This window comes from Papaver somniferum, chromosome 7 (genome assembly GCF_003573695.1).
Source record: "Papaver somniferum cultivar HN1 chromosome 7, ASM357369v1, whole genome shotgun sequence".
Lineage (NCBI taxonomy): Eukaryota > Viridiplantae > Streptophyta > Magnoliopsida > Ranunculales > Papaveraceae > Papaver > Papaver somniferum.
Window position 1 is genome coordinate 235240005 of NC_039364.1, and position 25055 is coordinate 235265059.

The following is a 25055-nucleotide window of genomic DNA, read 5'->3' on the forward strand; positions in this document are numbered from 1 at the left end:
CTTCAGAAACAATGATTCTTCTTTTGATACAGACAAAATTCAATAAAAATCTCGGACTATCTTCGGCCTTCTGTTACGTTTTAGTTGACGAAGCGTCCACTCAATGCGTTCTTGAGCCGTTTTCCCACGATTTTTACAGCTTGTCTTGCTCCTCGAATTGTTGGCTTTCAACATTACAATGCTCCTTTGTTTTTTTCGCTGTACACAAGAACAATAAGAAATTAAGACTAATAAATCAGTCGATACCCGAATATAAACAAGCTTAGTAGTTAAAGGGCTTACCATTCCTTATGCTTTGGTACCCAGCACACATCTTCTCGACGGCAGCTTCAAGCCTTGCTTCTGAAAAATCTATATTGGTTTCTTGTTTCCGATGGAATACTTGTGTCATGATTGCCTCTTTTCAGTATGTAGAATCTCTTCTCTGCTTCTTCTTTAATCCTAAGCTAAGCTAGCTCTCAATCTCCTTATATGCTATGTATTGGCCTAGCTTTGGCTATAGTCTTTATATACAGATCACTTTTAGCAAGTCTGTATCTGTATTTTGGAAACCGGATTCAGAATGGGAAACAGGCGTATTCTGGACATAGCAGCCTTTAGTTGTACCCTGCAACTGTAGCTGATGCCCCAAATTTAGCAGAACTTGTTTACCAAATTGGTAACTTCCAGGTCTTAACAAAGTCAAGAGAGGGAGACTGAGGCAGAGTAGATTGAATCCATATCAACCCGTAGAATAATGGGAACGCGGAGTACATGAAAGTAGGAGTTGCAAGCAGTTGGGACATTAGCTTTATACAACCAGCTAAGTCTTTCTTATTTCACTAGTTTATGACTTCATTGATATTTGACATTATTGAAAAACTCCATCGATATTGTCGAGATAGACATCTTCTTGGCAGATCCTGGTAAGAAGTGGCCATCATGCAGAATAGGGTATCTTCAGTCCCATCTTTTGGGCCATCCATGGCTTTTCCCAACTGGGATCAACAAATTGATGCATCAGGAACTGTTGCGCCTCTTCTTTCATCAATTCACGAGCCCAATTCACCCGCTTAGAGGGGCAACAACCAGTCCCGAAACACCTTCACATGTATCAGAAATTGGAATTTGTCAAGAAATTGATGCCAACATACTAAGCCAGAAAGTTTCATGCGCCAAATGATGTCTTCCGTTGATATTAGATGGTTGTGCTCTAGGTTCAATTGGGATTACTGGTTTATGGCACTTTAATTGGGATTTCGTCCGGTGTTAGAGGGCTCTTATATAACGAATAAAACAGAGAAGCCTAAACCAGAACTTCCTAATTTTTAAGAAGTCACGCGTAATCAAGTCTGAACTAGGTAAGCTTCTTAAAGTTGAACTATTAGAGACTGCCAAAACCAATTCATCTATAACAAGGGAGAAATTATTGGTCAATGAGGGTGATATTGTGGTGAGCGCAATTACCTGTACTCGTAGAAACAAGCGCTTCTTTCGTTTTCACATTTTCCCCAGTTATGCCAGCCTTCATTCTTGATACATGCATCAATATACGTGTATGCGAAGACCACCCTTCCAAAAGGTCCCCATGGTCGCCCAAGATATGCATATGAATTTCCTCCATTCCCAGTAATTGTACATCTGCATCCGAGAGGTCATAAAACAGGAAAGCCATATCCTCAAACATGAGAAATGTAATGCTGTAAATTTTAAGACTTATCTAAAAAATAAAAAGAAAAAGTAATCCCGGAAATGGTTATAAAGCAATATACAACAGTGGTATAAATTTCGTTGGAAGTTGAAAGAGTCTATAAATTGCAAGAAATAATGAGCCTAAGCACATACCCGCACACACATAAGCACCAGAGGAAAAGATGAAGACAACTTTACAATGTCCAAAGGACATAATAATGATCCAAACAAGAGCTAACAATCTCTAGATATACGATTGACACCTTTGAGCGCGACAAACAAATTACAATGTATGGGAGAAGTTACAAATTTAGAGAGGGAGCTTCCGTTGGATATATGGTAAAACAAAACAACACATCGGCATTTATCTTTTTTGGGTCAAACTCATCTTTACCTTTTAAGAAAATATCTAACAAGATTTCCCTTATGATAAAACCCCAAGGTTAAAGAACCTACAAGAAAAATATCTAACAAGATTTCCTAACTTTAATTGGTGAGAACGGGCATCTGGAACAAGATTCACGCAACCATAGTTGAATGAAAGAATAAATGCGTCCATCATAAATGGAACTCTAGCATCCATGAAGGAATCAAAAGAATCATACCTGAGGAACACGTAACCTGTGGGTTCGTCAGCAGATTTCCTACCCTGTGCTGTAATAAATCCTTGCGCCTTGCAGTGAATATGGCAATGTTCTAAAAGAGCAGTGCTGTTGCCAAAGATGAAGTCCACACTTCCTTCAATGTAGCAATCTTTCAAGTAGTGTTTTCCATAATGTAAATACAAGGTATCCTGCACAAAAGCATACGGCTGAAAGTAAACTTACAAAGAGAAAAAGAAAATATTCATGTCCTGTAAACTTGTGCAATAACCCAAATTAGTAGTACTGGAAATTTATAGTTCCTTATCATCTGTCTAATCTTGAGTTCCTTTTTGAAACGAAAAGGAGTTAAGATTACATTATTCCCTTGACTTGAAAAACACAGCCAATAAATTGTCCTACGTATACTGTACTAAGTTGGAGGTACTAATCTCAACAACAAAGCTCGCAATCTCTTAACCAACGCCTAAATTGATCGTAATATCTCAATCCAGTATAGATTTGGCAGGAGAATCAAGACAATAACTATGGCCAAGAGAAAACATCAAAATACATCTTAGTTCATTACAACACCCAAAATTGGCAGCACTTGGAAAACATTAAGAGATCAGGAGTGTGAGCAAGATAATTTCTCCACTGAAGGAATCAAATCACAGCTAATAATGGAACAAAAATCCAAATAAAAGGTATACCTGCCATCCCAGAAATCTACAATTGTAGAAAGCACACCGTTCAGCAGTCACTCTAAGAGCTACAGCTTGTCCTGAACCCTATAAAAAACAACAAACATTTCAAAATTCACAATCAAACATTTCCAGTATAACAACAACAAAAAAGATCCATTTTGGCTAAAATTTACAAAAATTCACTACCTGAGGAGCATTATTCTCAAAGGTAACATTCTCAGCAATGAAATCTTCACCTTCAACAATTACACTACCACACCCAAACGTTCCAGTTCCAATCAACCTTGAACCCTAATTTCAATTTCCCACAACAACAAAAATTAACAATAACCCAACATCTAATTCAAAATCCAAGAAAAGGGTTTGTTAATAAGGTAAAGTTACAGACCTGATGATGGTTAATTTTGGTAGCAGTGTTGTCACAAGTAAGAATTGTATCTTCAGGGTGGGAGGATGAAAAAGTGATGAAATTTTTGGTTTTTGGTATGTAAATTGGTTGTTTGTAAATACCAGGTGATATCTGGATGATGATTCTAGCTGCATTTCTTAATGGAATACAATCTACTGCTTCTTGTACTGTTTTGTAATCTCCACTCCCATCTTGTGATACTTTGATCACTCTTGCCATTTTCTTCTTCTTCTTCTTCTCTGTAGATGAGAGTATTCAATTCAGCTGGCTCAAGTTTCAGAGTTTCGTCTTCTGTGTAGTACAGTCACAGGAGATCTATTTATAGTAAGGTTTTGGGTTTCCTTTTATATTTTTTAATTTATTGTTATTATCTAAACAAAAATGATTATTGATTTGATTTACCCAGGAAAAGCTCAACTACTAGCCGCAGCGGTCTCCTTGAAGATTTTTTTACGGGAAAAAAGAAGAAGATTATGAGCAGGGCTGTCAATGGGTCCGATCCCCGCGAGGATCATTAGACCTGGCCCCTACTTATTAAGGTCGGGTCCGGTTTTTAAATTTATGGATTCAAAATTGGACCCGTTTAAAGTCTCGGGTACCTATTGACGGCACTAATTATGAAGAGTCATATCCCCAATAATTTTCAGTCAATAATTTTGTACACACTGCCTGTTAGGTTTATATGCCTAAAATTATGAAGAGTCACATCCCCAACACACTTTAGAATCAAAGTAATATTTGTACAATTAATCCTCCAGTCAAGCTTACTTGTAACTTTAAACTCTTTCACCACCTGCATCAAATCAGACTTAATGACATCCCATGCACATTTATAGAATTCCATAGTGAAACCATCTGGTCCAGGACTTTTATTGGAGCCAAAATGATCCACTACCTTCTTCACTTCCTCTTCTGAAAAAAGAACCTCCAAATGTATACTATCTGTACCAGAAATTGTAGGAACCTCCAAGTTTTCATAACCAGGTCTGACCTTATGATTCTTAGTGAATAAAGAAGAATATAAGTTCTTGGTTTCATCAGCTATTTGCTTCTTATCAAAACATAAAACCCCATCTATCTTGAGACAGTTGATGCTATTGAGTTTATATTTGAATTTTGCAATCTGATGCAAATAAGCTGAATTCTTCTCTCCATCCTTAACCCATTTCTCTTTGGCTCTTTGAGCATCTCTTCTAGCAACATTCAAAGATAAAGAAGCATGTTACAATTTTGCTTGTTCTCGTTCTTTCACTTCAGCATCTGTCAGGACAGCCACTTCCTCCAAATTATGCAACACATCAATTACAAGCTCCAAATTATCTATTTGAGATTGCAAATTACCATAATTACTCTTTTGCCAGTTCTTGATAAAAAAAATTAGACCTTGAAGTTTCTTTGCAAACATAAAACTTGGGGTACCAGTAAAAGATAAATTGTCCCACCAGATTTTTAAGTTGTTCAGAAAATATGGATGCTGCAGAATAAAGTTATCTAATTTGAAAGGTGCCTTCAATTGTTTACCAAAATCGCAATGCAACATAATTAGAGCATGATCAGGTAAAAGTCTTCTAAGCCTTACTTGGAGGAGAGGTACAATGATTTATGAATTCAGGACAAAGTACTCTTTTGCCAGTTCTTGATAAAAAAAATTTAGACCTTGAAGTTTCTTTGCAAACATAAAACTTGGGGTACCGGTAAAAGATAAATTGTCCCACCAGATTTTTAAGTTGTTAAGAAAATCTGGATGCTGCGGAATAAAGTTATCTAATCTGAAAGGTGACTTCTATTGTTCACCAAAATTGCAATGTAGCATAAGTGGAGCATGATCAGATATAGGTCTTCCGAGCCTTACTTGCAGGAGAGGTACAATGATTTATGAATTCATGACAAAGAAGAAATCTATTTAACCTTATTAAAAGAGGAGGTTGCTGAGAATTTGTCCAAGTAAATCTCTCACCAGCCATAGGGAGATCAATCGAAGAAAATCTTTGAACAAAATCTCTGAAAGAATTCCTATTTGCAGTTCCACCACCTGGTAAATTCCTCTCATCAGCATTTAAGATAGCATTGAAATCACCTCCAATGAGCCAAGGATCATCATACAGGATTCTTATGTCTCTCAAATCTTTCCAGAATTGTTTATAATACCCTGAATCAGAAATTGAAGTGAAAATCCAAGTAAAATCATCCATCACATTCCTAAATTTAATGGAAACAGAGAAAGCACCAATTAAGTGATCCTCCATCATTATTACACCTTCCTTCCACATGACAATAATGCCACCAGAAGCAAAGAAAATGTAATACATCTGTTGTTACCCCATAGTGATCAGATTATTCTATCATCAACTAACTCCATTTTAGATTCTTGAATAATACAAATTATAGGATTATGCTTCGCAATTGCCGATTTAACTGCAACAGTCTTTGGATCCTAACCCAAACCCCTGATGTTCCAACTTAAGATTGTGTGATCCATTAAGAAACATTTGAATCCCTAGAAGCAATTGGGTTAAAACCCTTCTCCAAATCTGAATTCTCCATAAAATTTTCATAATTGAGAGCCTCAATTTCACCATCATCCTTATCATCCTTTCTTGTTTCATCCATAACATCCTCTGCACTATCAAATTGACCCAAACCATCATCATCTTCCACTATAGGTAATTCCATGTTCACCAACTCCTTTGAAGTCATTTGAACTAGTTCATAGCAAATCAAATTAGTTGTTGGGTAATTAGTAGAAATACCCAAATACTTATTGAAATTCATCTGCTTCTCAACTTCAGTCAGCTGAAGACTATTTTGATTATCTTGAATTGGATTAATTGAGCTGACTCTAAAATCTCCAACGGCTGAGACAAAATCGAATCTTATGATTGGTTATGGCCCTGCTGCATACCGTAACCAATAGAATTAGAAGAATTCAAATTTGAATTTAAAGGTGAGAAACAACGGTTTAGAGAAATTCGGATCATGGATTGGAGTTCCACCCTTTTCTGATGTAGAGTCGATATCCAGGTCTAAACCCGCACCATTGGATACAACTCTCCCCGTCTGACCCATATCCAGATCCGAATTCTCTCTCGAGTCATGGGAAGGAGTTCCACCGTTATTCGGTGTAGAGCCGATATCCAGGTATAAACCCGCACCACTGGATACCACTCTCCCCATCTGGCCCATATAATAACCCGAACCCGTCTTTTTTTTTCTCACTGTTACCCATGGGATAACCACTTCATTGTCCAAATCCACTGAATTGCTTTCAGCAATTGACTTGACCTTATCAATATGGCTAGACCCTAGATAAATTTAGTCACCTTCCTCCAAACCTTATTAAGCTTTTTTAGCGCCTGATTTGACGCTTAAGAGCAGTTTGAATTTGAAGTATTCTGTGACTGACTTTTAGGGTGAGAGTTCGCGTTAGAATGATTCACCGCCTGAGAACTCGCCTTTGGATTGGGCTTCAGTTGATTATCATGACCAAGATTCCAATCAATGATAACAATGGGTGATCTGAGTTTTGGTTTATGATTAAGAAGATAAAAATGAGGATCATGAATCCACTAGATACTTAACCAAAACTTTTGAAACAAAACAACTGCCAGAATTTTATGCAAGTGGACTTTTACTTTGATCAAACATCTGTTAAATTTTGAATAACTTGCAGAATCAGCATGTAAGGATATAAAAATACCCCAAGAAGCACAAATAGTGCTAAATGAATGTTGATTCCAAAGATGAAATGGCAGACCACGGATACCAACCCAGAATTCATTTTCTGAATGTATTCCTTTACCAATACATGCATCTTCAACCCTCCAATGCCTTAATGAGATTTTTATCTTCCCCAGCGTAAAGAATTGTTCCTCTCTGAAACTGTTAAAAACAGCTTCAGAATCTGCATAAAGAAAACCTAGCTTCCCATGAACACTTCTTATATTTATTTTATTTTTCCAGTTTAATCTTTTATGCAACTCCCAACCAATTTTGTTCCATCCAACATGTGATGAATGAACTTCAACAGCTAGCGCTAGATGATAAAAATCTCTCTCAGTAGTTTTTTGAGTTGACAACCTTGGAAAATTTTTCTCTGTCAATCTAAAATCTTGCAGAGATTTACCCGATGACTTATTAGTGGAAAGCAAAGAAGGATTCAAAGATTCCAAGAACTTTTTCCAAATATGGCCATTCCTACCATATGGAATACATATGAAACTTCTTGGAGAAGATGATGGAGAGATCTCATCAATTCTTAAGAAACTCCCAGAAGAATTTTCCAACCAATGAATCTGTATTACAGTTTCTTTAAATCTTTTCGACCAAATTTTACCCGCTCCAAATTCTCCATCTAACGCCACCATCAGAATTGCCGAGAACCAAGGCAATGATAATATGGGTAGAATTATGTTATTTGAGATGTTTTTGTATTTCTCTTTACATTTCAGATCAGAAACCGTCCAAAAGAAAGAAAAAGATTTAGAAGTAAAAACTAAGGAAGAGATTTGATCTACCTTCATAGTAAAACAAAACTAAAAAAAACCTAAAAGCGACGAATAAATCTACTACCCAATAAATCCCGGTCCCAAGGGGAAGGATCAAAGATCCGTCCTTGGACTGCAGAGAAGTTCAGAATAACACACTTCTAAACTGAATCAGTCACGGATGAGCGAGAAAAAGGCTGAATTCTTGGATTGAATCGCCATTAGAAAACCATTGGGTCTTACCTTTCATTTTCCTCTTTCCAATTATAACTTCAGCGCGCTTTTTAACGTACCATATGTGTAGACAATTTTTAAACCGCACAAACTCATGTTTTTTAGGTGGGTCCTGCTGGGCCCGTAGAGAATAGCAGGGTGCTGGGTCCGTAGAGAATAGCAGGGGTGCTGTTTATGTGAGTACTTTTTGGACGTTTTTTTTTTCACACGATTTTTTGTGCGGTACGTTAATAATTTTTTTACCGACCTCAAATAAATTATCGTTTTGGATTTTTCCATTCACAAGTACAGAAGCAATGTGTCTTCAAAAATGTGTCTTCCATCCCTGATCAAGTATTTTCTTTTCCTTATTTTATGTTTCTCATGAAGGTTGTTTTCTATGTGTTCAGAATTGCAAGTGCTAAAAGTGTGATAATAATCGAATTTCGCAATCCAGTGAAAAACGTATTGCGGTTTTCTATATTTTTGAATTCTTCCATTCACGGGCATAAAAAATATTGTCGACACTGCGAGTGAATCCAGTGAATTTTAAACCAATAAAATATTTCTTTGTCTAATATTCCAACTTTTTGAAGGTCCTTTTCATTCATTCAGAACAAACTTTCTAATCGAATCGGTCAGTCGTTCACGGTTCACCACTCAACAAACTTTCTGTCATGATTTCGTATCAAACTAAAGAAAGAAAAGCTTGGAATATGTACACCTTATTCTGTTATCAAGATGTCCCAAGTCCCCACTAACCACATCAATCGAATCCACCGAAAATGCATATTTTGTGGTACCCCATATTTCAAAGAGCTTTTTGAAATGCAGCGGGGAGGGTCTTGAGGGTATGTCAGGTCCTGGTTCCGCCCCCGGCAGGTCCTGGTTCCGCCGCTGGTGGCACCATGAACTCGATAAAAGCTGCACATATGTAGCTCGTATTTTTTGTGATTTTTCGCGGTGTTCAAGGACTGGATTTCTCAACTTTAGACTGACTGACGAGCAATCTGACTCGCCATATTGTAGATGGCAGGAGCATTTTCGTGTGTCAAGTCTCCTGCAATAAAATCATGTACAACTCCATCTATTTGGATCCAACTTCGCCCAGATGGTTTATTCACCTGCATCTCAACCATCCTTTGTTTAATCCTCTCGACGTGATCCCATTTCTTGGCTGATGCATACACATTGGCTAGTAGAACTAGATATCCGGCGGCTCGATTTGGTTTAAGTTCAACTATGTGGTCTCCTGCATACTTTGCAATCTCTATATTCTTGTAGACCCTGCAACCACCGAGTAGAGCACCCCATATAACATCGTTTGGTTTCATCGGAATGGTCTGGATGAGTTGTTGTGCTTCATCCAGTAACCCAGCACGGCTAAATAGATCGACCATACACCCATAATGTTTGATGTTAGGTTGAATTTCGAAAGATAGAACCATGTAATCGAAATAATGACGGCCTTCTTTGACCATTCCTGTATGGCTACAAGCACAAAGTACACCAAGAAATGTTACTTCGTCTGGTCTCACTCCTGCAGTTAGCATCCATCTGAATACGCCTAGTGCTTCCACTCTGCAACCTTGTTTCGCAAAGCCTACGATCATAGTATTCCAGGAAATCAAACTTCTATGCAGCATACCCTTGAATGCACTATAAGCTTCTTCAATGGCTCCACAATTTGCGTACATGTGAATTATCGCATTAGTCAAAGAAACAGATTGCTGCAGGTTTATACCATCTGAACCCTTCTCAATGTAAGAATGAATCTGTCTTCCTAATTTCAAGTCTCCCAATTCGGCACAAGCCGATACGGCTTCCACCATCGCGACCTGATCCAGTTCAATACCTGCTCTTTGCATTTCACCAAACCACATCAACGCTAGCTCACATCTCCCGTTACGCGCGTAACCAGAAATCATGGTCGTCCATGAAACGACATTCTTCTCCGGGATTTCTTCGAACAGTTTCCATGCTTCGTCTACTCTGCCAGACCTAAAATGCAACGAAAGCATCAAATTACACGTCACAACACTTCTTTGAGTCATTTTACTGAACATTTCGCAAGCCATTGCATTACCAATATCACCTCCAGCCACGGCATACATGTTGACTAGTTTTGTCTGCAAAATCACATTGGAACACAACCCTTTCAACAAAATCCTCGCATGAACTTGTTCTCCTTCCCTCAACGATGATTTCGAACAAGCGGTAAGAAGGAATGAATAAGTAAACTCATCAGCAGCATGTACCATTCCCGTTCTTTCCATTTGTTTGAATAACTTGATGGATTCTTTAGACGATGACTCGCTTGAAGCGTACCCTCTGATCATCTGATTCCATATACTTAAACTAGGATTTTCAATGAGCTGAAAAGTTTTGTGCGCATATGAAAGTTCACCGTAATCAATACAGAAAGATAATAACTTCGCAATAATGTAATTCTTCTGGGAGAAACCATTTGTTATGATCTGTGTATGTATCTGAGTAAGCCGTCCAGTGGTTTCGCATTTCTGCAATAACGAGAACAGGTGCTGCTGCAGTTGTCTAGAGTTGGGTAAAGATTTCTTCGATTTCATCAAGGACTAAAATTCATGAGTTGTCTACTTAAGAGTAGATAAATGGGTGGCCGATAACAACATAGAGAGCTCAGACAAAAGAAAGTTACACCGGCGAGAAGTTGAAATGGAATGCTGAACTGAATTCCCAGTATATTGCCCACACAGGCTCAGAGCTCAAACTAGCTGGAGAGACACAGAGGCTAATGCACACTTAAAATTATTCTAGCTCTGGCCAATACAAATGGAGCGCGTAGTACTGGAATCCGCTTAAATCGAACTATGGATAATATCCTAGTGGGCTTGCAGCTAGGTTGAGTTGCCCTATAAATACAAATGTCAAAACCCCAACAAACCCTAGATCTCATTTTTGTTGATTTTGTCCCTCAAATTAAAATCTCCAATCAGTAGCAGATGGGTTCAAGATGGAGCGGTGCTACTGGTTTTATATGGGATCCTGTGAGAGTAACTGAGTTACTGAGAGATGTAATTTTCTCTTTTCTGTTTTTTACTTTATGTTGGGTGTCTTGTGTGTGGGTGCGTGCAGATGTTTTCCACTACACCATTTTTTAGGGATTAGCAACGGTGGTATGACAACAGTCGGAACGGCAGATAGACGTGGCAAAACACGGTGTTGCAATTCTCGCAACGGACTTGGTCAACAACGGAGTACGTTGCGACGCAGTTTATTCGCAACCAAGGTCGGCCGTTGCTAATCTGTTTCTATTTACATGAATACCCCTATCCGGAACTAAAATGTTATTGGTTCTGGTTCTAATTTACTGGTTCTGGTTCTAATTTAGCAACAGATCAAAGACGTTGCTAATATTTTGCAACATAAAAAAAAGGCCAAGTCTTCATTGATTTGGTCAAAATCCATTTCCCCCTGCAGTTACCCAGTTCCCATATTCATCATTTCCACAACTATACATTGATTCATTCATTCATTAATTCAACATTCATTCATTCATGCAACATACAAAACTGCATCATATTATGAAAAATGAATTTTTCAATTGATTTTAACAAAAAGTATGAGTATTTGATACAAATGTATTCTAAGTATCACAACAAACTAGTGTACACATTAGAAACATACTTGGTTCCTAAGTCCAGTTCATGTAAATTTACGAAATTCGTAAGTTCTTCTAACTTAAATCACTATAAGGAGATACTACACAAACTTACAAATCTTGCAGCTGCTAAGGGACCTAATGGCTGCTGCTTATAAGAAGAGACAGAGTAATGAAACAGTACACAAACTTGGAAATTATAAATAATAAGACTTGATGAATTATACGCATAAAAATCTATTGTGGTTGGGTCGTCATTATATCTCATCTGTAACATCAAAAATCCAAAAAATTTCCCTCAATTTTTATCTTGATCCAACAAAATTGTTATTAGGAGTTGATTATAAGGTTCCCTGGAAGATTTCAAGGGTTGCTTCTAAGGTCTTCAAATTATTTCATTAAAATCACCCTTCTGAATCTGCTAAACAAGAAGAATTTTTTTTTTTTTGATCTTCATAAAATTGATGGATTACTACTCAATGACTCATATGCGGTCCCCAAACCCAAATGGTTTCAGCCAAAGTTTTTTTTTTTTTGTAGTATGTCACTTATGTTAGTAATTTTGTTTTGCGAAGCGTCTTGGGGGACCAATCTCCTCGACCCTTGAGATCCATAAGGGGTAGGGTTTTAAGATGTAAGTGGAGCCTCCAAAATTGATTTGAATGCTTGAATTTCATTGGTCCACAATTGTACTATCAAAATTTGGTCTTCCTTTACCTTCTATGGTTTTGTCCAATTTAAATTTGCAGTGCTCTTGGGAATTGGAATTACACCTGATCTTGTGAAACAGTGGAGATACAACGGTGGCAGCACGTTCCAGCCCCTTGATCCTCAGTAGGGGGTACGCTTTGTGTGGAATGAGCCACTATTTCAATGACACATAATGGGGGACATCTTGGGGATGGTTTGTGGTTTGGTTTAATGTGCGTCCTAGTTTTTACATTTGTTGACATGGTGCTGAGATAAAGTGATGGCCCTGGCCCTGGCTCGAGGCAATTTCACATCCTTGATTATGTTGACCGAACCATGGGGTGGTAGCGGTACTGGGTATAGGTGCTTGAGATTTCAGAGAGATGGAGATGATGCCAGTGCCGGGATAGAAAGAGTAAACGCCCCCCTGCAAACTAAATGCTTTGCACAATCCTCAAAAAATCTTTATAGTAACTTTAGTAGTTTTTTGTTTGAGATTTTTGTGATGATAGAAAGATTGGCTGCCAAATTATAGTAAACCAAGACACTTTTTTGTGTAGCAAAAGAGGAGACGGCTAAAAACACTCTTATCAACCTTGTGCATGACCGAGTATCCAGATGATGACCAAGTTCACACATGTGCCAGCTTATCCTGCACCACTAACCTTCTTAACCTTCACTGCATCAGACATGCATATGAGTACAACTGAGTGTTACACACCATTATGCAAGAAAAAAATCCTTGTGGGACAAACCATTTGTTAGTTATTATCTAACTGTATAACCTCTCCAGTATTTCTGTTTCTGTTTACTTGATACGATTTCATTAATAAAGAACTATGCTACAAAACTTAACAGAAAAGAGAATATGATGCAGTGAACTTGGATTCTAATAGTCTAAATGGACATTAAAATTCTTGTCTGGAACATGAGGGGTTGCACTTCTACAGATAAACTGGATGCATTAATAAAGAAAGTGAAACCAAATGTATGCTTGATTCAGGAAACACATATGAACAACTGATGGTGGGTCAAAAGGCAATCATCAATTTCAATGGAGAGATATACCATCCCAAGGGCTTTCAGGAGGACTTTTGTCAATTTGGGATGATACACACGGATGAACTAATTGGTCCAAATACATTATCACAAAAACTGAAGATTAGATTATGAATGGTGGGAATTCTGGGAGGAGATGGAGGATCTAACTGGATGGGCCAATGAGCATTGGGTAATTTCAACACAATAACAAGGATAGAAGAAAGAAACAAGCCAGGAGGATCAAGAAGAAACCGCAGATTATTCAATGAGTATATGGGGAACTCATCCACTGATAGATTTGCCACTAAATGGAGGATTGTATACCTGGTCAAATATGCAGTAAAACCCTTTATTATGCAGATTGGACTAGTAACTCCACAGTTTGAAGGTAAATTCCATTTCATAACTCAAACTGTTTTGTCAGATCATTCACCTTTGCTGTCCAATATCAATAGAAACAAACCTCCATTTAGAGTTGAAACCTTTTGGTTCACTCATCCTAACTTTCTTACAAATCTGCAATTATGGTGGAGTGCTATGACATACAATGGATCTCCAAGTCACATTATGTCAAATTCTTAAGATATGGAGTAAAGAGACATATGGACAAGTTGCTGAAAAGAAAGATGAACTGACAAGAATGATAGATGCTCACAGCATGATGGAGGAATCTGGAGCTTTAACAAACCAGCAATTCACAGAAAGAGCAGAGTGAATATCATCACTGAAACAAATAAATTTAAATAACACAAGGAAATGTCTAGCTAGAGCTAAAACTCAGCATTTCAAAAAAGGTGAGCTAACACCAAGTATTTTCACACTCTAGCAAATGGAAGAAGAAGAAGAAACACAATACAAAAGTTAATGATAAACGGGGAAGATAATTTCTGTCAGGAAGACATTTACAAAGTCATTTCTTCAAACCAATAAGTCTGGTTAGCAACATTTACAAAGTCATTTCTAAGGTGCTGACACAAAGGTTTAAACAACTACTTCCAAAACTGATCTAAGAAAATCAACGGACATTCATTGCAGAAAAACAAATTTTGGATGGGATTCTCATTGCAGAAGAACTAATAGACTCTAGATTCAAATAAAAAAAGCCAGGGATTTTATGCAAACTCGACATTCAAAAGGCTTTTGATAATGTCGGTTGGCACATTATAAGTAATGTTTTAAAATGCTCAGGATTTGGAGATAAATGGAATAGATGGATGCATTGGTGTGTATCTACTGCTCGGAACTCAATTCTAGTAAACAGAAGCTCCAGTGCAGAATTTAAACCACATAAAGGGATAAGACAGGAAGATCCATTATATCCTTTTCTTTTTATATTAGTAGCTGAAATCTTCTCAAAACTGATGAGAAATGCAGTGCAATAAGACATGATATCTGGTTTCTCTATCAATTCAGTTCATGTATCGCATCTACAATATGCAGATGATACTCTAGGTTTTCTAAATGATTTTGAAGATGAAGCTGACAATTTGGTTATCATTTTACAAATTTTTGAAGACATTACAGGACTGAAAGTGAACTTTAATAAAAGCTCATTAATAAACATAGGGGCAGATGAGAAGATTGAAGACATTGCAAAAATTCTCGGATGCAAGATAAAAAAACTACCACTGAAATATCTTGGCATGTCAGTTGGGGATCTATGCAATTTGGGACACTATCATTGAAAAATTTCAAAGACGGAAGATTATTATTGATAAAAACAACTTTATCAAGCCTCCCAATATACTACATCTCTATATTCCAGATGCCAGTTCAAGTAGAGAAGAAACTTAATCAGATCATGAGGAATCTTCAGTGGGGATCCTCGGCTGAAAAATATCATGGGAAAAGAGTTGTAAACCAAAGCAATTTGGAGGGTTGGGCTTAGAAATTTGAAACTTACTAACAGGGCTTTGATGGCAAAGTGGCCTTGGAGATTTGCTGAAGATAAAAAACAACTATGGAGAAAGCTTATACAAGAAAAGATAAACACTCACTCTAAAGCACTATTGGTTAAAGAATCCAACAAACCACAAGGAAGAGGTATGTGGAACAATATCCAAAAACAAAAGGATATTGTGGAGCAAGTTACTATCACTCAAATTAAAAAAGGAGATGCCATCAGGTTTTAGTGGGATAAATGGACAGGAAATCAAGCTCTGAAGAACCAATTTCCTAACATCTTCAAATTTGCAACCAAAAAAGAAGCAACAGTCAAGGAAATGATTTTAAACAATTCTTGGGATTTGCAGCTCATAAGGAATTTAACTCAGCGGGAAATACCTGAATTGTTGGCCTTGTTTTCAGCTTTGGGAATTCCTCAAACTCTGGATGAAGAACTAGAAGATGATATTACATGCTCATCACCCAGGAGGATTTAGCTCAAAACTCTGCTATAAATGGTTGATGGAGAAAATCCCAGTCATTCATAATGAAGTTCCTCATTCTTGCATCTGGATTCAGTTGGTACCACCTAAGATTCAATTCCTCATGTGGACTGCGGCTCAAAAGTCAATTGCTACAACTGATAATTTAGTCAGACGAGGATGCCAGATACAAAACCTAACTTGTTCACTATGCAATTCAACACCAGAAATAGTAGATCACCTTCTTTTACACTGCTCATATTCTCACTCTATATGGAATTACTTCATTGGAGGATTTAATATTGAAAGCTATTATTGGGGCGTCACATTCCATTAGAGGGGCGTCACCTAATAGGACAAAAAGGGTCACCCATAAGTAATATCAAAAACTCCTTATCTCAAATAATTTTTTAATGACTAAACAACCCTTATTTAGTTAATTTTAATTTATTTAATTAGATAAAAATTAAATTAATGAATTTTGCTGGATACTTGGTGAATTATGGGACAAAGTTTTTACGGGAAGAAAAACTGGCCGTAAAATAAACTTCTATAGTAGGAAATAATCCAAACCTGGACGTAAAATCACTTCTACGGTTGGAATTAAAAGGAACCTGGACGTAAAATGAGCTTCTATGGTTGGCACTAATTCAAACTTGGACGTCAAACTACATGCAAATAAAATTCTACAGTTGGAATTAATCCAAACCTGGACGTAAAATTACTTCTACAGTTGGAAATAATCCAAACCTGGATGTAAAATCACTTCTACAGTTAGAATTAACAGAAAACTGGACGTAAAATCGGATTCGACGGTTGGAATTAAAAGAAACCTGGACTTAAAATGAGCTTCTACGGTTGGAACTAATCCATAGAAATGCAGTAGCAATTCGGGAAAAAGTAGTCTTTCCATAGAAGTTCAGCTTCAGCATCACGATCTCTCCTTATTTCGATACGAGTTTGAGGCCATTTTGAATTTGTAACAAGTAGTCCCAAACTATCAGCCATGTTATTTTGATGAATTACTACTGCATCCTCATCCGAGGAATAGAAACTATTATTATTAGAAGAAGAAGAACCTAAAGAAAAATAGTTGAAGGTGTTCTCGTAGTTTTCCATTATAACCAGAAGAGTTGGTTTGTTGGTTTGTAGATATTGAAGACGAAGTCTTCAATTTATAACGAAAATCCAAGAGTAAGTATTAATAAAAAAACAGAAAGTTTTTTTGTCTGACTGACTATACACTAAATGAATAAAAAAAATTAAGATAAGATGAGAGACAGTGAAAAGAGTAGACATACTGAAAGATTCGTCTACACCCTCAAAATAAAAATGACCACTCACTGAAAGATAAACCAACACATCAACTATCAGTCTAACTTGAAATGACTATACACTGTAAAAGATAAAGAGATAACACCACGATCAAAAAGCATCCAAAGATTGGGAACACATTAACCATTCATATCATCTGTATCCTCCTCCAAAGATGCCGATCGCGGTGGGATAAAAGGCATATTGACTCTGGAAGTCGGATTAACTGACGACATTGTTGAAGCTGATCCTTGTCCAATAGTATTCCAAACAGGTTGTGGTATTTCTCGGGAAAAGTGACCGAATCCAAGGTGAGGTTGGGATTGTTGTGTCATATGCAAATGAGAGAGTTGTAATTCCAAATTGTGGTTCTGATGTCTGAGTTTTTCTATTTCCGCATCTTTCGCACTCCTAATGTCAAATTGCTCCTTTGTTTGATTTAACGTAAAAACACGTAATTGATGACCAAAATTAGCATGCTCTTGAAAAAATGAATAACATTCGTCCTATCGAGCAGATCCCACTGGCTTTACTCTTACATGTCAATTAAAACATCGAATGCAAAAACGGTATATAAACTTAATTAGCACACACTTCGGCAGGAGCAGACTTATAGAAACATAAGTACAATCTCCTCGGTAGGAGAAGGCCTATAGACTCGTCATGTCGAGGAATCCTTTCTTTTATTTTCAACTTAAATTATCTTAGCAACCGTAGTTACACTCCGATGATTATGACTAATATATCTCATCATAGTACCATTTTAGACCAAGATATATGAGAGCAATCCTTAACTTGCATAAAAGATCATGACACACCTAATGTCTTTAGTTTCAACATAGTAGATAGCAGATCATATACATTTCTACTGGTTATATTTTGTGCCAACGGCCAGTAAAAGCTAACTCTACAGTAACGTGAGAAAACCCATCAAATTCAAACAACAAAATCCAACAAAAAAAAAACAATCAATAAAATGTAAAATAAATTAAACCCACTAACATTAATAACGGTTATGCAGCAACATAATACCTGTTTACACAATTTGACTGGATTGAAGTCCGCTGGTGCTTAGCCTTTAATTTGTTTACTATAGATTTACAGATTTAGCTAACACCAATTCGTCTAAGTACTTGAAACCTCGTATCTAATCTCTTTCCCTCATTTTCTCTCATTTTAATGTATCACTTGTGCATTACCAACCGATACAATCAATAGGAACTCAACCTTAAGCAAAACCTCTTAACTCTCAACTTATATCAGAACATTTTTTCCAAATACAACAAAAGATAAATAGCAAAGTGTATCCATAAGACGGGGTTGCAGGGTTTATACATAAGGAGACCAAGATTCAAAAATTGAACCGAAATGATGAATTAATCTACATATTGTACCTTTTATAGAGCGCTTCAAGCTTAACATTCAATTTGTCAAATGGAATCTGGTGTGTGTTGTAATGAAGCAACTTTGTCTTCTTTGTGGTGAACCTTGTGAGTACATGCTTGTAGATTGGGGGTAAACGGACTTTAGGAAAACATATAGGAGATTTGATTTTAGTGAAGTTGTTAGGACTGCAGATTTTAACTCATCTAAGTTAAACTTCTATAGACATTTACATTAACTCATCTAAGTTAAACTTCTATAGAAATTTACATTCAAGCACAAACAAAGGACACACATGAAATATCAGATGCTAAGCTATCTAATTACCTTTATTATATGGAAAAACACTCAAAACTTGGACCTCACCATCTAGCACCTATTTGATTGCAGAAAAACTGATATAAACTTCATCCATAGAGCCTTTAACTCAAACATACTCCAAATGTACCACCACAAAAATCGAAGATAAGAAATATTTTCGGATTAGATATTATATCTTGATACTTGAGAAAAGAGATATCGTGCTTGAAAAAGTAATTGCTTGAGCTCCTATTTAGCATCAAGTTATTTTGTTATGTATAAATCTAAAAATCCAAACATAATAAAAAAAATCAGAATCCAGTTCAGTTAGAAAAAAAATAGAATGTGTACCCATAATAAATCCTCCGACTGAAATCATCAAATTCTGAAGCTCAAATTCAAATACGAAAAACTGAAATTAGAACAGACAAAGAGAAATATTCAATGAACTGTAGAGCCTCTCGATCTCGGTTGCTCGGTGCTTCAGAATAGAAAAGAGATGAGAATAGAAAAACGAAGAAAAGAGAATTAGGGTATCGGATTGGTGATGAGTGCTAAAAAGTGCATATTTTTATATATTTTTCTTGGCATTTAACTCATCCTTTGTGCATTAATTCTACATTTTATCCCATATTCTGTATTTTCGTTGTTTTCAAGAATAAATACTTTTCTTAATTAATTTTGCATTTTTAGGTACTAAATAAAGCCTGGTTATCTCACGGAGCGAAAAGAGCAAAGGAACGGCAAAGACTCCCGCTAGGAGGAAGCGAAGAATGATGTTTGCAAGAGCCGGATCAACTAGAAGTGGGCTTGAAGAGGAAGAATTGTTCTTAAAGAAGATATGGGCTTGGCATACCCAAGACCCAAGACCCTTACCCAAATCCATTTCCATTATCCATACCCATTTCCATGAGAGCCATCAGATTGGATCCATCTCATCATCCAACGGTCACCTCATCATTGTGCATCAAACTCCGAAGCTCCCGTCAAACACTATAGTACCTAACTTCATCTGAAACCGTCAGTTTTGTTGTATCTCATCATCCAACGGTCGCTTCTATCCCGTCGTTGGATCATTCCATCACCTTTTCATCCTACACTTTCGCTTCGCTGATCATCAACCTTTGATACACCCGCCTCACACCCTAACATCAGAACCCTATACCCCTAACCAAACGGACCCTTCTTCTCCATCGAGTTCTTCTTCTCATCTTCCCCAAACTGCAGAGAGCTGCTCCACAGTTGTGCAACTCCATCACCTCCACCAGCTACACCTTCTTCTCGAACCACACCACCACCACAACCACCCGACAACACCACGACATCTCTACCTAGCCTAGACTTCTTTCCAAATTCACATCTCTGAACCCTATGTGTGGGTTTGACAAGAAAGCTCGAGCTAGGGTTTCACCAACAGCGAGGAGAAGACAAAATTGAGGGCAGGAAAAGCTTCAGAAGAGAAGAGGGGACATACCCAAAGCATGGGTCGAGCTCAATTCAGGAAATTGGTGAGAGAATTTGATTTTCCCCAAAAAAATTAGGGTTTCGAATTAGGGTTTTGTATTTTTGAAAAACTATAAAAGGGAAGCTGTAGAGAATACAAAACTTGTTCTTGGGTCATCCTAGTTCCCCCTAATTGGGTTAATTTCATTTTTCAATCCAATGCATATCTTCTTCTTATCCACTGTTAATGTTTGTTGTGTGAATGTTCAATTGTTTGTTGTCTTGTGAATCTTCTACTGTTAGTCCTGTAATTCCCCTGTTTACTCACATGTTCTTGTTTTGAGTCTTAATGCTTGACAAACATGAAAACTCCTAACTTCAGCATGTTCTAAATCCACCACTAGGGTGAGAAGACCCTTAAGCCTTGTTGGTTAGCCTTTAGGTTGATTCTTGTAGAACTCAAAATAGTCTAGGCTAGCTAAATTCCTAAAAGCCTCACTGACTTGTGATTAGTGGTGCTGTAAAAAGACCACTAATGCTAGGGGTCAGTGGTGGCTCTAAGGGATTAACCAACCATATTAGTTAGAGACCTAGAAACCTAAATGACCTGTGATTGTTTATGCTTTAATCAGATAGGCAATGCTAGGGGTTAATCTAATGATTTTAGATTAGATAACTTGCCACATGAATTTCCATGGCCAAGAGACTAGCTTGAACTAGACCCTCTTGTCCATTAGGGACAAGGATTTAACCTAGGTGAACTAGCTAGGTGAAAGGGAAATCTTAACCCTAGAATCACACTTCCATTCCAACTGTTTTCATTTTCTTCACTACTTTTCCACTTTGTTTCCCTGTCACTGCCTTTGGCCCTTGGCCATTGTCTTTGTTTTGTCACATTGTTACTATATCACTACCTCACTGTAAATATATCACCTTCACTGTCGTTGTACATATGCATTGTAGCCTTGTTTCCCTGCCTTGGCCTATCCCTCATTGTCACTGCCTTGCATATAGAATTAGCTTAGCTAGGAAAACTTCATAACACCCCAAGTCCCTGTGGATTCGACCCGTACTTGTGCACTCACTGCAACAACACCGTGCACTTGCGGTATCACTGTAGGCATCCATTTATTCATCTTCTTTACACATCTATATTCGCCTACCAAGTTTTTGGCACCGCTGCCGGGGACTTGGCTGTGCTGTTCTGAAGATTTCTTAGCCATCTTGCATTTCATTCTAGTCCATTTGCATCATTGCATCATTGTATGCATCAGCATCTTGCATCTGCATTGCATTCCTGCATCTTAGTGTAACTTGCATAACCATTGCATTTGCATCTTCTCTGTTTCAGTGTAACATTTTCTGCATGATTGCATCATAACTTGCTTATTCATCTCTTGTCTTTGCATACTCACTTGCATTCATTACATCTTGCTGTTCTTACTATTTTGTTGTTGTGCCTCACTTTCTTCTTTGAGCTGCAGGTACAACTGAAGTCCTGCTCTGTGCCTTGTGGTGCCTCTGAACTTGTGGTGCTGCTGCTGTGGAGCTGGTGCTACACTATTGTTGCTAGAACTTGTGCTGCTGTGGTGCTCCTGCTGGTGCCAGGCCAAGTCTGCTGCAACCCCTGCTGCCTGGTGCTAAACTGAGCCATTAAATCCCAACTGGGCTGTAAGCTGCAGAAGGTGAACCAAAGCCCAACTGGGCTTTTGCAACCAAACTGAGCAGCTGGGCTGTGCTTAAGCAAGTAAGCCTAAACCCATTAAGAGAACCCAACCTGTGGGCTTCCATTTTTAATTTATGGGCTTGTAATAATTTTTTCCATTTTTCTGTTGGGTTTGTAATTAATTTCTTGTGGGCTCGTTTGTTTAATTGCTTGTGGGCTTGTGGTGTTAGATTGATTTGGGCCTGTAGTTTTAAATTAGAAAAACTGAACTTTTAAAAGCCCAACTGGGCCTCAGACCAAACAAGCAACAGTTGGGCTATTTCAAAAGCTACATTGGGCTTCAGTTTGCATACACATTGTGGGCTTAGTTCACCTTCCCTTAGCAAAGCAATTTCTCCCACCAATGTGGGCTTGCTCCCAACACTAAAACCAAAATTCTTGCTCCCAATACTAAAACCAAAATTTTTGCTCCCAATTAAAAACCAAATTTTTCTACCTCTTTAAAACCAAATTTGCTCCCATCAAAACCAAAAGCTCCCAAATGGGCTTTGTCTTCAAAGTCTAAAACCAAAGTTTTCAAAACCCAATAAACCAAAGTGTTTTCTTTTCCCATTAAGTCCAAATTTTCTAAAACCCATTAAAAACCAAATTTTGGGCTTTGTAACATAGTTACTTAGCTTTTGAGCCAAATCATGTCTAGATCTTGGTCTACAGTTGGGGAATACAACAAATCCCTTAGAGAACTTGCGTATGGACATACTCCACGTTATGAACCTCCCATAGACCATGATGTCAATAGTTATATGAATTATTATGGACATTTTCAAAGTCCCGAGCCTCAATACATGAACCCTAATAACTATTCACACATGCATCATTCACCACAACGTGAAAATGAACATTTTGCTAGTGCCTCACTCACACAATCATCACTGATCGATCAATTAGAAGCTCGAATCGCAGCTTTAGAAATGCAATCACATGAGGAATATGTCACATCTAATTTTCTTAGGCAACCTGAAATCTATGCATGTCCCGCATGTGGTAGTTTAGACCATCCTGTTGAGAATTGTCATATTTTGCATAATTTTAGGCAATCTAGAGAAAATCCAAGGTATGAAATGCCCATAAATTGTGAGAATGGTAGTCATTGGGACCATAATCAATCCTTTGAGGGTTGCGATCAATATTTTGTAAACCCTAATGACCATGCACACATGTACCATTCACCACAATTTGAACATGAAGAATTTTGTACTCCCATGAATTTAGACTCCACCACAGAAGCTTTAAGACTCAGTAAGCAAAACTTTGATAGATCTACATCACGAATTCAGGCATATTTAGATCAGATTTTGCTTCACCTACAAAAGGATGAAATTCATGAGGAAATGTATGTTGTCCCTAATGAAGTGTCTAGTCCCATTCATGTAAATGATGTTGAATATGAACCTAATTTAGAGGAACATGAATCGACTAAGGACACCACAATTGTTAATGAGGACCAATATGCATGCTACCATGATGATGATTATGATGATTATGATGATATGTTAGAAGAACATGAAAATATTTTGGAACCTGTTGGTTCAATAACATATGGCTTCTCTCCCTCGACCTTCATGAATGTTGTTTTTTCTAATACTCATTGTAATTCATATGATTTTGATATTGACATGGGATTCGTACAATTATTCTGCGAAGATGAGCATGACATAGGAATAGTTGAATATTCTGTAAACACTAATGCTAATATGCATGAAAATATATTTGATGTGTCTGATTCTCTACCTAGGTCACATTGTGATATTTCTCCTGATTTGCCGATGCATGAGAATAAATTTGTTGATGATTCTGATTGTGATCTTGCCAATTTGTTTGATGATTGTGAGCATGTTGTGACACGTGTAGAAGACTTAGGAGATGTTGATGTGATTAGTAATGATGTGCCTATCGTCCTACATAAGTCACAATCTGATGGCCTTCCACCCAACCTAGATTTGGTTTGTACCCATATTGTCAAACCGACTTTTCTGAGAGTCCCTAATCTAGGTTTGGAACTGTGTGCTTCCCAAGTCCTTTTGGACTATTTTGCATCTAAGTATAATATCTTTGAGGAGCCACAGTTGGAATTAGCATGTTTGCCCGTCCCTAGCACAGTTCACTTTGAGTTAGACCTTGTACATGATGAACCCCCAAAACTGCGAGATTTTGTTTCCAAAATTTTATCCGTTGAAAAATCCAGGTTTGGGGGTAGCTCATTTTGTTTCACAGTTTCACTTGCGTTTCTTTCCTGTTATATTTGTGTGAAGCTGTTGAAACCTCTACACTTTGTCTTTTGGGTTGATCCTCAACTCTTTAAATTGTTAGTGTATGGTGAATTTTTTGTATATAATCCAGTAGATAAAATTTCTTAAAACCCTTTTGTTCCTTTTGTATATATTTTGCTAATCCAATATGATCTCGGCTGACATATGTTGGATTCTTGCCTTGAATAACGGAGTTCTAATATTGCTTTCGTCGAAATTGGGTATTCTCTTTCCTTTTTCTCTACTCAACATGATCCTCTTCATATGTTGTATTATAATTTTGTTCATATTTTGAAACATTGAGGACAATGTTTAGTTTAGGTTTGGGGGTGAAAAGTAGATACTTTGATAATATGCCATAATTGAAAACAAGAACTCCTTCTTTTTGAAAAAAATGAAAAAAAAATAAAATTAAAAATTAAAAATTGAAAAAAAACATAAAAATGGAGCTCATTTACCTTGAAATGTTGACTCTTGTGCATGTATGTAAACATAAGGATTCTTAGTCTAGATATTTAGGCACCCCTGATTCTAGCACAATTCACATAGTGATAAGAAACTTGCACGCGCACGATCTACCAATACATGTATAGCCTCATCCTTCAGGTGTTCTATCGGAATTTTTAGTTGCCAATCACTTTAGAATACTGAACGAAACTTGACTAGCTTGTTCTTTGGTTGGTTGGGATAGAAGGTGGAGGTTACATTAAGAAAGACAACCATCGAATTTAACTGGGTGCATCAAAAAGGGCTACCTCTTGCAAAATGTCATGTAATTTTTTTTTTGTTTCTTTTTGCTTATGTATCAAAAGTGTTTCCTTATCAAAAAAAAAAAAAAAAA

General features: G+C 37.3%; 2 protein-coding genes across 2 annotated transcripts; both read right to left on the reverse strand.

Annotated features, from left to right (window-relative positions):
• Positions 1-288: 288 nt before the first annotated feature.
• Positions 289-3739, reverse strand: LOC113299901 (pectinesterase 31-like). Its single transcript, XM_026548997.1, has 6 exons — positions 3348-3739; positions 3146-3250; positions 2966-3043; positions 2277-2464; positions 1447-1620; positions 289-1082 (listed from the first exon to the last, which is right to left on the reverse strand). Exons 1-6 carry the CDS (start codon positions 3585-3587, stop codon positions 920-922), a joined length of 948 nt encoding a protein of 315 aa, XP_026404782.1. The 5' UTR covers positions 3588-3739; the 3' UTR covers positions 289-919.
• Positions 3740-8670: 4931 nt separating this feature from the next.
• LOC113293519 (pentatricopeptide repeat-containing protein At5g66520-like) lies at positions 8671-10810 on the reverse strand. The gene has a single exon (XM_026542134.1). The coding sequence runs from the start codon at positions 10648-10650 to the stop codon at positions 9055-9057; it is 1596 nt and encodes a 531-aa protein (XP_026397919.1). The 5' UTR covers positions 10651-10810; the 3' UTR covers positions 8671-9054.
• Positions 10811-25055: the final 14245 nt, after the last annotated feature.